We start from the raw sequence: 14,238 nt of genomic DNA on the forward strand, positions 1-14,238 counted from the left end.
AGAACCAGGAAGTGAGAGTGACCCAAGTGACAAACTTAGTCTAATAGACCAAGCTACAGTCTGGTGGAAGATGTAAATGGCACAAACGGCTGCTCGGGAACATGAATGTAAAAAGTTTTCCAAGATGTTGAGCATTCAGGCTTGCATTTCTCTCATTTCTTTTGAGCATGTCTTTACTACAAGACATTATTGCAACAGAGCTCTGAGAAGCTGAGAGCTGATAAGGTGCTGACACCGATACTGTGGTCACGAGGCGGAGTTTTTTGTTAACAACATGAAAAATACTTGTAATTCAGCCCAAAGTCTTGCAGTGTTTAATTATAGGTAGTTTTGATGTTACGCAAAACATGACTTGACTTGTATACATTGACTTCAGTACAGATTTTTTCGTTTAAAATAAAACTTCGTACACAAGACTAAAAGTCAAAAGGTGTTATTCCAAGGAGAAATGCAGCAGCTCTTCAGGAAGTTGGTGTAAAATACCCTGTAAGTGCTGCTGAGGTGGTAAGTAGGTTTTGTGTTGGCTGCCTGAAGGATGTTAAATTCCACCAGAGGCATGATGTGTAATACTGTCCTAAAGACTTAAGTGTACTCAGCTTTCTAATGCAATGTTAAACTTGCAGGTATTTTCAGAATAACATTCCAGTTATTAATTTAGCTGTCATTAGCAGTTGTGTATTAACTGGAGGATGAAATTGGCTTAATCCTGTGATTCTTGCATATACCTTCATTTCTGAGGAATGCCATTGTGGTGTTCAGAACCGAGGTTATTGGGAAGGTGGGCACATCACCAGTAACTGAAGCAGCTGCATGTTCTGTGATGGAGATTTGGGAGAAGAGAACTGTGGGTGTTTTTTGAAAATCAACCAGCCTCTTCCAATGTCTAAACCTGAAGCTGCGATACCTCCTGGAGCATCAAGTGGATCTGCAGTCATTTCCTTTTGAGGAAAAATAGAGAAGAGCTATTGCTGAAGCTTAATATAGAGATGAAACAGATAAAAGCAGGTAGAGAATGTGTTAACTAGATCCTAAACCTTAAAATAGTTTAATAGTTAGGTAATGGAATAAAGGAGACAACAATAAATACTTCATTTAAATTGGTAATCTTTTGTTTTGCTGCATAAACTAGATACTGTGTGTTTTGGAAGGAAGCACTTGCAATGTTCTTATGAACACCACAACACACACTGCAGCAGAGAGGGCTGCCTTGGGTGGCTGGTGGCTGGCCTTGCTTCTCTGTTGTTTGCTTCCTTTCTGTGGTGCAATTGTGGAGTCATGTGCTGCAGTCAGAAATGGTGTGCTGCACTCCATGTGGCTTGTATTTGAAAAAGCAAAACAAAACTGAGATTCGGATATGGTTCATAATTATAAACATGGCTTCACTGCCCGTAGTGAGGGTGTCATGCAAAGAGAAGGAGGAAAATATATAGTCTAAGGATTGTCATGATATATCATAGGTCTGAGCTGCGTGTTAAGAGTCCTGTTTCTAGCTGTAGGATGTTTTCTTACAGCCAGAGCGTACGCCCAGTGCTTTTCCAGCAAGCAGCACCATGAGCAGGCTAGAGATGGGAAAGAAAAATGCCAAAGAATTTAGCAATCACCTCGGAGAATCCATTTTCAAAGTAAAACTGGTAGTTCCAAGATTTCAAAATGAATGTATCCATTTCATACAGCATACTGTTATTTATATGCTAAGGACTGTCTCAAGTTTGATTGAAACTAGTTTGACGAGTTAAATGGGCATTGAAGTAATACAGATGTTTAAAGTGTGGAATATTAAACACATATAATGTAAATGTAGATCCCCATAAATAATTGTCTCCAGTGACAGTTCCCTAGTTAAATACCCTAAAGCCTTTTTTAAAAAGTGAACATGGGTCTCCATGTCCTTGTTAAGGAAACAGCAGGTAAGTTTGCTATTCATGCAAACAGTAACTGAGAACCTTTGCTATTGAAGAAAACATGTAAATGAGGATTGTAGAGTAATTTTTTTGGTATAGAAAGCATGAATTTAAAATCTCTTCGTGTGCCTCATACTGCATGTTTAGTATAAGGATGCGTGTTCTTTGTTCAGGGTGAGGCTAGAGAAATACAAGCTATAGGTGTTAAGCTTGAAAAAATTCCCTTTCCCGGTGTGCAGTCCCTCCAGGAATGAGGTCTTCCCACATCTGCTCTTCACGGGGTTTGTAGTGTAGAGGAAGCTAATGTTTTTGTTGCTTACTAGCATCTGACTGACTTACAGTTTTGGAGTGTCTTTTTTGGAGGCACCTGAAACTGTTCAGGGGTCTGCCAGCCAAGTGTATTTGTGGTATTGAGATCCATGGTAGAGCGCTGGAGGGACCACATTTGTACAAAATGTGAATTAGAAGGAAATCGTCCCATTATCTAGGCTTCTATCACCTTGCATGTTTTTGTAATTAGACATGGTGGTGGTGTCTTAAGTATTTGAGGGAGGCAAAAAGTGGCTGGCCATAATTGGAATAATATGTGTGGAATCTCGCCTCTCCCTCGGCTCTGCATGTTCCTGGGACCCGAACAGTTTGAAAGATGTGGGTAATAAGCACTTCTGAAATTTGCATCTTTTCCTATTTAGGAGCTTAATTCTAGGATACAGATTAGAAAGCTTTGGCTAGTGTAAAATATTTATTAATCTTCTTCCTGGGGAGTCATGCACAAACCCCAAAGTGATGTGGCAACTTGGAAAGAATAAGGAGGAGGCACATGGTTATATTTTTGGCTTATTCTTTCAGGTTATTTTGAAGCCTGCAGACTGTTCCTACAAGAGGTGTTCTTGTAAAATTAATCTCAGTCTCTGCAAAACAGGTGTTTACAGCAGAGTTTCCCCTTCCAACCCTGTGCCTAACAATAGCGTGATTAAGATCGCAGTCTGGGGCAGGCTGACTTTTGGCTGCATGTGTGTACCTGCATGAGCATGTCTGCAAGCTGCTTTATTATTCAACAAAAGGAACATATGCAGTTAATCTGAATATAGGAGAAATGCCTTAAACATGAGCTGGGTCTCAAGGCTGTAGGAAGGATGGTAGACTGAATGGGACAGATGAGGCAAATAGAAATTGATGGCAGCATTTTTAATTTAAGCGATCAGAGCATTGGATGAACTGAACACAAGGCTGAGCAACACATATATTGCACTGTAAAAATAACCTATTTTATGCTGCTTCTGTGTTGCTCAGTGTTTAATATGGCTTGTGTTTGTGTTATAAACAATGCAAACCAGCCTTGCAGGAGCTGCCAGGGATGAAACTGGAGGCACTGGCAGTTGTATCTATGCTGCTGGGCAATGTAATGTTGTGTTGGATCACTGAAAAAAACAGGTGTGGCAAAACCAGTGCAATTCTGATTTGAAACCAGCAACAGGAAAGTTTCAAATAATGCTAACACCAAAATGGATCAGCTATGGACGATTGTCTAAGGAGAATAGGGGTGATGTTATTTCTATCTATTCTATATTACATAACATTCTGTAGATGTTATTTCTATTCTATTAGCTGGTCTTATAAAAGATGTTCTCTCTGCCTACAAAGCAAAGCCTCGCCTGGGGTGAGTAGGGAGTTTGCAGACAGCAGAGCATTTCTTCCATGCTGCTTGTTAACTCGGGAAAGCAAGACTGTGTTGGTCCATGTTCTGCTCATGTTTTCTGCAAGGTGGCTTTGTAGCTGGAGAGGCTAAGGGCTTCTAACAAACGGCTGAAGGAAATGAGGTGTATTGCATTTGGGAGCATGCTTCTACAGAGAAGCTCATACAGCACACAGGTCAGTACTTCACATAAGTGGCTTTAATATAAGGTGAAACACACAGAGACTGCATAATGCAGTACGTTGCTATATTTGTTTCTGAAGAATCTCCTACAGCTAAAGTAGTGCTGACCAGAGTCAGACTGGGTAGTGGATCTTCAGTCACTATGTGTCTCCAGGGTCTTCAGCTGCACAGTCCTCCAAGTCACGAGGGTGTAAGTCAAAAGTCTTCGATAGTTACTTTCAATGTAACCCACAAAATCTTCATCGCTCTTTCATCAAATTATGGATAGGTTTTATTTTTATTCAGGAATTCTGCCTAGCTAGCTAACATTATTCCACACAGGGCGCAAAGATGAATTACATGTGCAAAGAACTTGTGGTTTCAGGTTGATGCTAATACAAATTGATAGTTTTGGCAAAACCTTTGCCTGTTACGAAACTGCTGATCTTCATTCCTGTACTGTTCTTGGAAAAAGCGGTTCCTAATTGATGATTTAATACATGCCTCAGAGCTCAAGTATTTCACACGAATCTTAGTAATATCTCAGGTACAATTTTTAATTTTCTCTCAAAATAATTGTCATGTGATTATTAACTTTTCTGATAACTTGCTGTATTAGTAGTAGTTATGCTTCTCAAATGAAGCAGTTAGTCATGTACAAGTTCTTAAATAGCCAGGCACAATTTTATATCAGCCTGCAGTGTGCTTAAATCTTATCAATGATCATAATTTAGATATGTTAATGACAAATGGCCCATATTAAAAAAAGCACATCATCCTTCCCATTCTTGTGTGGTATATGCATCCCTGGGAATTTTAAAATAATGTAAAAATTGAAGTTCTTCTATTTTTCTTTTTTTTTTTTAAAAGAAATTTGCATCAAGTGTATTCTATTTCTAACCAGAGGAAAGTAGGACTGAGATCTGGCCAAGTATTAAACCCTTAGACTTGTCAAAATTACGTCTTAGAGTTCCTTTATTGGTTGCATATTAAAAGAAAACAGGACAGCAACAAAATTGGAATTATCTTATTTTAAAGATCAAAGTTAGAGAATTAGGTGAACACAGTTTCTGTATTTTACGTATTCACTATTCTTTTCCTCTATACTCCTTTACTAGATCTTGAGATTCATGAGGCTTTGGAGGAAGGAAAGGAGGCGCAGTAGTTTCAGGACTGTGCACAAGCTGAGAGAAGGAGAAAAAAATTACCTGTGGTCCATGAAGAAAACAGCACAGGTGCCAAGCCAAGATGTTCCCAGTTTATTATCGTGTGTCTCACAGCAATAAACACACCGAATTGTTTAGTGTTAAGGACTCGACTTGAACAACCAAGGCATGTGGAGACCACAGGCCACATTTTGTTGTGCGCATTTAATGAACTAGCATCTTGTTACCTTCCGGTATCTGTAACTGCCATGTGAAGGTGGTGTGCTGCTCACAGCCCTGCAGGCGTGGAATTGCATGAGGTGCCAGCCCCTCAGGGCACAGCTGTGTGCCACCCCCAGCCGTCTTTTCGGGAGGGAGAGATGGTCAGGTGTGTGTTTTCTGCTGCCTCCCTTGCACCAGCACCACAACCTGACTGACTGCAGGACAGCTGGTTCCTGTCACTGCTCTGAAACATAAGGAACACAGAAAAAGGGTAGGGTAGAGTAGGGTAGGGTAGGGTAGGGTAGGGAAGGAGAAAGGAGAAAGGAGAAAGGAGAAAGGAGAAAGGAGAAAGGAGAAAGGAGAAAGGAGAAAGGAGAAAGAAGAAAGACAAAGAAAAAGAAGAGAAGAGAAGAGAAGGTCACTACTATTAAGGTGTGAAGAGGCTTGAACCTCAGTGAGACCTAGCATTTCTGTTCTGTTAATTCCAAGTAATATCACAGGAAAAGGAAGATGTGTGAGGGTAATTGAGAAAGAACAGATAAAACATAGCTTTGTTGCTAAAAGACAAGGGTAGGGAGTCTAATTCTATCTAGGGGTATGCTACAGACATCTTCTAACGTTAACCTGGTAAACTGATTGACCTGGGCTGGTGAGATAGGAATGTCTCTGTGTGTGTGTGTGTCTGTGTCTGTGTCTGTGTCTCTGTGTGTGTGTGTGTAAAGGGAAGCATGAAATTGTACTGCATATTTTGAGAAGTAGTAAGTTCTTTTTTTTTTTTCTTTCCTAAAAGTTGCAGAAAATCTTTTGAAAATTGTGTCTGGAAGTTCCTATATATGTCCCTTTATAAAAAATTGCATTTTTTTAAAAAAACAGAGGTGTAGGGTGAATCAATGAGTTACAGAGATGCAATGGTTTCTTCAAGATCTTTTTATTCATTTTGAGCAGCTGGGGTGTGGGGCAGTTTCTGGGATTGGTGTTCCCTTTGGTTTGGAGACTTGAAACCCTGCCTTGGGTGAGATGTGAATTTTACAGCTCTTGTCTGCAGGCGGTATGAGATAACTCATGCCTGGGAACAGGCTTGTGCAAGGGCTACTTTGGCCTGACCCACTGCACGTGCCTACATTGCACTGAAGGCTGTGGGATTTCAGAAGATACCTGTTGTCTTCCTGAACTGGTTTTTCTGAAGGTGGACTGACCTCCCCACACTTTGTATGAAGTGGAATGGGAGCTTTGGAAGTTTAGCTTTGGCAATCAGACTATGGCAATTTACAGGTGATATCTGTGGTTTTGTCCTTTCCCGATGCACTGTTCTCTGTACTGAGAATGAGGCTGATAGCAAGTCCATTCCTGTAATAGCCAGACCCTTTCATGGGATGTGAAAGTGTATGCTAAATGAAATCTTTAGAAATTTATAAGCACATAAGAAATCTACTTGGGCAGACAAATCTTTACTGACAGAAGAGAGAGATACTAAGAGTCTAATTCTAGGGACTTTTTCATTATAGAAGCATGATTTGAAATATAAAACTTGGAAATAACATTTCCTTTCCTGAACTGTACAAATGTATGCTGCCGGTGTTCCAAGGATTCATCTCCACCAGATCAGCTCGGTCTTGAAGTGTAAAATCTAAAATGTTCTGTGAGTTCTTCTTCCTGCTGTAGTATGATCTTACGGACATTAACTCTTTTTTTGACACTGTTATCCCAGGAAATCCTGCTTATCATGAATATTCAATTTTCAAAGTGCTTAAGCATGCTCTAGGTGACCTGTAGACATGATATTTTGTAAAACGAATATAGTCAGCTTATTTTTTCTATACAATAAGAAAGATACCTGTGCAAGCTCTCCAGTTCTCTTCCTGCTTTCTGCAGGAGAATGGAAACTTCAGGACAAGCACAATGAACAGCAGCTCTTAGAAACTGAAGAAATCCTTGCTCCTGTTGTAGAAGTCCTCCATAGTGGTCTCTGGACCTGTTTCTTCTTCCATGAGAAGAGCAATGCAGTCAAAGAATACTGAGCATGCTGAGAAGCTGAAGTCTGTTATAACTTGGAAGTGTTATATTTAACCTTGCTCTTCTGATGCACTGGTCTGCCAACTGGTTCATCAAAGTTCCCTGAAAATAATTAATATATTGCAACTTCTTACATAAAATCTGCTTCTAGACTGTCTCTCTCTAGACCCTTTTCTGTCTAGTATTGAAGAGGCACAGCCATCAAATGCTGTGCCATTTTACAGGAATGGTGCTCAGCACCAAAATTTTCAAGGATCTGCATTCTGGATGTGGTTTGCGCTCAGGTGGTAGTTGCTAGAGCTAGTTCAGAACCACTATGTGTCAATGGTAGTACAAATAAGTGAAGCTATACTGGGTATGGTAAATAGTTGTAGGCAATTTTTTTTCTGGGTTTGTCATTCACAAGGTGGATGCAATGGCTGTGGGGGTTAGGAAGAGGCAGGGGAAGTGGGAGAGGCTGAGCAATGGAGCCAGGGCCATCAGACTCACTGGGACAGGCAGGCTATCTCCTTTTTGTTAGACTTTAGTCCTTTGGTGGGGAGGAGCAAAAAGCTCTGTACTCTTGCAAGTGTTAATATGTAGGTAGTAATACAGAGTGTATTTAACACCGTATGAATACATACCTCAATGACTTCATGCACTTTGCTGTCTGATTCACTTGTGAGACATTTCCCTGAGATTCACTTTCATGTGGCACCAGGCAGAATTATCCCTGCAAGAATATCCAGTACAGTCAGAGATGGTTAAGTGGCTTGATCTACATGCTACGTTGGTTCCAGGTATAGTTGGTTGTAATTTTAAAATACTTTTTAAGGTCTGCTTTGCGTCTGCTGCACCCTGAGACTCTTTGCACTGGACAGTTCAGGGCTGTGCTTCAGGCACAGTTAAGGTGGGACAGGGACTAGATCAGCATCTGTTTGAGGCAGCAGAGCATGTGGGGGCTGTTTCTGGAGAACGTGACAGGGGAGCTCAGCTATGTTATTGGGAGGCTGGGGAGAGGAGGAGAAGTATTTGTAATTCAGATACAGGAGGAAAGGAACATCATAGCATTGCTGACTGCAGGGCTGGGCGATGACCCTCGTGATTGCTGTGCTTTTGCATGATAGCCTAGCATAGCTATAACAATGATGATCTAGGTGGCTTTTAAATAGGGAGATGTAAGATTCAGTGTCACAAGAAGTGAATCTGTTCTGTTATAAAGTAGTTGAAACTATGCTGGACGGTGGCAGTCCATTTGTAACTATAAATATTTACTAATAGAGCATAATGATAGTCTCTGAACCTCTTCCCCATCTTCTGCTCCAGTATCTTGAGCCAGCTGGCTGTGATGCAAATTGAGACACAGCAATTTCGCAGTATACCTCCGAGCAAAGACGGTGCGTGTTTCTTTTCATAGTTTGGGAGCACATTTCTCATATGCATGCTTCTCTGCTTATTAAAGGTCCTTTGGCATATGTGTTCTGTAGCTAGCTGTATCTGAGGTTTAAAAGCTTTTTCTGGAAGAAAATATAAATTGTGGTGAGTTACTGTTATCCATGAAATAGCAAAATCTGGAAAAATAGAGAAGACGCAGCAAATGAAATTAGGCTCACAGTGTCTGGGCTTTTCCGGGAAACAAATACAGGCTTAATTAGGGACTGCAAATTGGGATACACACATGACTTCAGTATAAATCTCTGGTCCTTCTGACTTGCAAAAGCCCTTTCAAAGTTTTTAGTTGTAACTGTACATAAAAAATAAGCTGGAGCAATATTTATGGAGTATCAAGAAGCTTGTAAATTTGTCAGATAAATGAATGACCATAGGATGCCCTAAATACCTAAAAAGCTGGTATCTCTGCCATGAAGGTAGAGATTAGATTGCTCAACTCTGGCTCTGTGGAAGTTAATCCTTTTATTGCCATTCCCGATAAAATTTCAGACAACAAAGTAGTGTTTTAGTAACATTAGGTTACCATTTTGCAGGACTGTGTGCTAACCCTTCAACAGTATTTGCAAATTGTTATTCTTCTTGAGTACTGAAATCAGAAAAGTCTCTGCTGACGATAATATCTCATTTTTGCCCAAGACATGGAAAGTCTGCTGTTGGGCTGTGCCTGTACCTTGTATCTGTGGTAGCAGAAAATCTACTGAGAGACAGCTAGTTCTTAGTGATATTAAAAATTATTTTGAGTACTCCTATGAATTTTTACTGGTTTGTATCCACAATTTTGGCAAGTGTGTGAAAAATACAAGGCCTATGAGACTACATAACTTTGCAAACCAGAAAATTAGAATTATTCAGCTCCCTCAGAGAAATTCTTAAATGAAACATTTGTTTGACGGTATTATGAAAAAAATCACCTTCTGCACTATTTTCAAACGGTACGAAACTAGGAAATTTTTTTCTCATCCTTTCATTGAGTGTGAATGATATATTTAATACCAGAATTGTATTTTTTAGGCAATCACAGTGATTTTCATGTTCGTTAATGACACAATATATCTGTGTCTTCTCCTGTTTTAATAGACAAAGTTTGCTTTGAAATACTGTGGAAAATTTTGTATATTCTTAGTTGAGACTCCCACACGAAGGTTATATAAATACTGATATGGTTACATACATGCTGAACTTCCTTTAAATAACTGAACTCTGTAACTGATCACTTGTCACGCTTGCAAACTGTGAGCAGAGGCTACAAAGCATGCACCCCTCTTTTCCCCCCCTATTTTTTTTGCGTCGTGTCACGTACTACATGTAAGCCTGCATTCAGAAGCACCCATATTTGCTTCTGTTGTCTTACTGAGTGGTCGCAGGCTTGCTGTGTTTTGGGCTTTGCATTTCCCATCTGGCTGCGGGGGGCTGTGAGGCGCCGCCGTGTGTGGGAATGCGGGGGCTCGTGGTTGGCGATCCCTGCGGGAGCGATTTCTGCAGGGTGGGAAGGGGCTGGATGGGGGCTCTGTGCATGGGGACGTCCCCGCTCAGGAGCTGCTCCTACTTCTGGGGCTGCTGGAGTGTGATGCCTACACCTCCCTAGCACATGCTCCTGGCCTGTGGGTACCATCAGCCCTGCACATAGGCTGTATATACAGTGGGAGCTGGCTGTGTAGGTAACAAGTGGTGAGTGGAGTGAGTAGATGCAGTCTTCTGTTTTAGGAAGAACATCAGCCTTCTCGCTGACTCTGGGCCTGCTTTGATCCTTCCAAACCTTAATGCAAAGCTTGTTCATAGCCTTTGCTAGAGTGATAGTGGACTTTGTGTTAACCAGGGGTGGATGTCAAGATTGACAGTCAAATTCAGTTTGTGCCCAACCTGTGGCTTTTTTCTACTTCCACCCTTTATATCCCTTTCTCAGGACACAAGAGATGGTGATGTATGTTAGTCCTCCATCATCTTGTTCCTCCCTCCCCTCCCTCCCCCCTGAAAAGTAACCAGGGTTAGAGGGGTTCAGAGAAGGACTGTTCATAAGGGGATGTGGCGGAAGCGGGTTTGCTGACTGAAATGCTGCAGGGCTGAGCGGGACATAAGCTCAGCGGCAGTAGTGCTCAGTGGCAGCAGTGCGTGCAGCTGATAAAGTCTGACCAAACCTGTTGTAGTCTTCTTTTCAGGAGCCAGTATCAATTTTTCTCTTGCGCCTCAGTTGATCTGGTTTTGATTCTCTTGGTGATAACTGCTGGGCTTTGGGTAACCACCTCCTTCTCTTTTCTGTTATAGAGCTCCAACATGGGAGGCAAACTGAGCAAGAAGAAGAAGGGGTACAGTGTCAATGATGAAAAAGCTAAAGACAAAGACAAGAAGGCTGAAGGAGCAGCAACTGAGGAAGAGGAGACTCCAAAGGAGGCTGAGGATGCCCAGCAGACCACAGAGACCACAGAAGTGAAGGAGAACAACAAGGAGGAAAAGGGCGAAAAGGATACTCAGGTCGCTGCCAATAAGACAGAAGAAAAAGAAGGGGAGAAGGAGAAAACAGTGACCCAGGAAGAAACCCAGAAACCAGAACCAGAGAAGTCAGAGTCTGTTGTCGATGCAAAAGTAGAGCCACAGAAGAACACTGAACAGGCACCCAAGCAAGAGGAGCCGACTGCAGCCCCTGCTCCCGCTGCCAGTAGCGAAGCACCCAAAACTTCTGAGCCTAGCAACGATGCAAAAGCTTCCCAGCCTTCAGAAGCCACAGCTCCCAGTAAAGCAGATGACAAGAGCAAAGAGGAAGGGGAAGCCAAAAAGACTGAGGCTCCCGCAACGCCTGCAGCCCAAGAAACTAAAAGTGAAGTGGCCCCAGCTTCAGACTCAAAACCTAGCAGCAGCGAGGCTGCACCTTCTTCCAAGGAGACCGCGGCAGCAGCAGCAGCACCTAGTTCCACTGCTAAGGCCTCGGACCCTGCAGCCCCACCAGAGGAAGCGAAACCTTCTGAAGTTCCAGCGACTAATTCGGATCAAACCATAGCAGTGCAAGATTAAATTGGACAGCCTGTTGAAACAACCACTTAAAACAACCTGTGTCTTTTTTTTATTTTTTCAGCTATACTAACTCGTTTCAGGTCTGAAATAACAAATATGTATTGCCCAGAAAGAAAAGGAGAAAAAAAAAAAAAAGAAAAAATAAAAGGATGTCCCATCAAGTTGGGAGGGAGGGAGGGGGGAGAATCCAAATAGTATTTTTGTGGGGAAATATCTAATATACTTTCTGCCAGCTTGACACAAGTCCTGGATTTAAAAAAAAAAAGTAAAATAAATGGATGTCTGAAAGTACAGCACATCTTTTGTATCTGAACTGCTGTAAATGCACTCCACCAATGTATCAAAATCTTCTTTTTGTTCTGTAATGGGGTTTGGGAGTGATGCGTTTGATTCTGCCCACTGGGTTTGTGCCAAGGCAATCAGATCTTTATGAAAGCAGTATTTTCTGTGTTTTTTTTATTTACAGCCTTTCTTATTTTGATATTTTTTTTATGCAGTGGATGAATGCCAACTTTCAGACAAAACCCACTTAGCTGTCCACATATTTCTCAATGCCAATTCTCCAATTCTTCCTCTCCAAATATTTTTTGGGAGTAAAAAACATTCTCATCCTACTTAGCCTACCTAGATTTCTCATGACGAGTTAATGCATGTCCGTGGTTGGGTGCACCTGTAGTTCTGTTTATTGGTCAGTGGAAATGAAAAAGTCTGCGTTCATTGCAGTTCCAGTTTCTCTTCCATTCTGTGTCACAGACACCAACACACACTCATTGGAAAACAAAAGAAAAAACAAAATGTACAATGGATGCATTGAAATTATATGTAATTGTATAAATGGTGCAACAGTAATAAAAGTTAAATAATTTAAAAAATATAAAAGTGTAAAGACTGATTAAATCTTCACTTTTACCCCTTGGGAGCTAGGTGAAGGAGATCCTTACACTCAGAGAAGAAATGTTACATCTGGGGCTGCTTACTCTCCTATTTATAGTGAAGTAGAGGTAAAGAAAGAACCATCAGCCTCATGACCCTAGAAACATGCTGCCATAAACTCCTACTTCAACAGCCACAAGCATTCACAGATGAGGCTGGAAGAAGTGGCAAATGAACAGCACATCTCACATATGTTTTATCCCAGGCAAAACAGAAAAGTTTTTTGCCTGCCTTAACATGTGAAAAAAATGCTGTCTTGCTATTTTAAAGAGCCAGAGGCATGCTGACTGGGTTTTAACCGGGAGTAAGACAGTGGATTTGATAAACTGATCTTTTAAAATGAGGCAATTAAATTTAATCCTAGTCCTATTAAAATATTCCTCATGCTGACACACTTTGTTCTTTTCCCCATTGCCACTGTGCAGGAGATGAACCACAGCTACCACAAAAGGCCAGTTCTGTGTATTTCAAATGTGGGTAACCGTGTGTAGCTAAGCAGAGTTTAGCCTAGCATAAACAACATTTTTCAATAGTTTTGCCTGTTTGCCCCATTTTTATTCAGTAGAACTGCTGAATAATTGCAGTTTCTGCTGAGTGGTGTCCTTGCTGGATACAGTCAATGATTTCAGTGCAGAGCCCAGGATTCACAAAACTGGTTAAAGAAGGATATTTGGTCTGCCCATCAATAAGCTCTTAGGCTGACAGAAGTTCTGAGAAAAGTGGGAAATGGTAAATAGAAACACAGCTTGTACACATACCGAAGGGATGAGTGGACTTGTATTTAGTAAATAAGGGAAATGGAGTTTTAAAGTTATATAAATTATTTCACATACTCTATCTCAATGCAGTGAGGATGATTCACTCTACAGACTTCCATAATTCTTTCCTTTTATTCAGAAATACAAGGTTCCTATACTGTGCTGGGGATACTGATGTGCAGTTGTGCACCCATGGAAAGCTTACTGGAATAGGCAGGAGTAGTTCTGTTGGGTTTAGATCAGGTCATTCATTTACATGAATCTTGCACCACCATCAAGCTTTTGCATTCTTAATGTGAAGGAGTCAATTTCATGCATAACATGTCAAAATAAAGTGGATTCTTTTGCACAGAGAAAGGTCAGCTAAGTACTCTGGCTTAAAAAGAAAGGCTTTTTTAGATTAAATAGCTGAAGCACTGCAAAGGGCCAGGCAGATAACACATTTGCAGTAGTTTACCAAGCTTTGTGCATATATAGCTGTCACAATCTACAGCATCTTTGTGTGGCCAAGTCTATGGCTTTCCTGCAAATCTGTAAGAGCCCTGTGCCATTGTTTCCCAGTGTAGATGTGTCCTGGAAAGGGAGAACTTCTGTCCACAACTCCCCCATGAATTTTCATGAGACGAGTCCAGGACTGAGAGGAGGAGTGCAAGGATTCTGCAGTACTTCGTAGTGATGTGCTACTGAATCGACCCGAAGCTGATGGGATGAAATCTGTGCTCTGCCTTTGGGCTGGAAGTGGCTGTCAATGGATAATAGGTATGTATGTAACTTGTTTACTGGGATGGTATGAGAATGTGCCTGCTACCAATATCACACCTTGGCTGGTATCACACCCATTCACTTTCAAAATAATATTCAAAATAGCACTTAATCTCTATTACTAAAATAGTTTGACAATGAACACATGCCTTGTTTTTCCCTGAGCTTTCTTCAGTTGGCACACTTAGAGCTGGTGAGAAGCTCTTGAA

At 41.2% G+C, this 14,238-nt stretch overlaps 1 protein-coding gene across 2 annotated transcripts in view; it reads left to right on the plus strand.

Annotated features, from left to right (window-relative positions):
• The window catches only part of BASP1 (brain abundant membrane attached signal protein 1), a 53,002-nt gene extending 40,553 nt beyond the window's left edge, over window positions 1-12,449 (plus strand). For both annotated transcript variants that reach the window (XM_087736935.1, XM_087736929.1), the window contains exon 2: window positions 10,833-12,449. In XM_087736935.1, the coding sequence (XP_087593061.1) occupies window positions 10,842-11,576 (735 nt within the window). In that variant the 5' untranslated portion in view covers window positions 10,833-10,841 and the 3' untranslated portion in view covers window positions 11,577-12,449. The remainder of the gene's footprint in view (window positions 1-10,832) is intronic.
• Window positions 12,450-14,238: the final 1,789 nt, after the last annotated feature.

This window comes from Nipponia nippon, unplaced genomic scaffold (assembly GCF_047370975.1).
Source record: "Nipponia nippon isolate SJK-2023a ecotype South Korea unplaced genomic scaffold, ASM4737097v1 scaffold_1, whole genome shotgun sequence".
Taxonomy (NCBI): Eukaryota; Metazoa; Chordata; class Aves; order Pelecaniformes; family Threskiornithidae; genus Nipponia; species Nipponia nippon.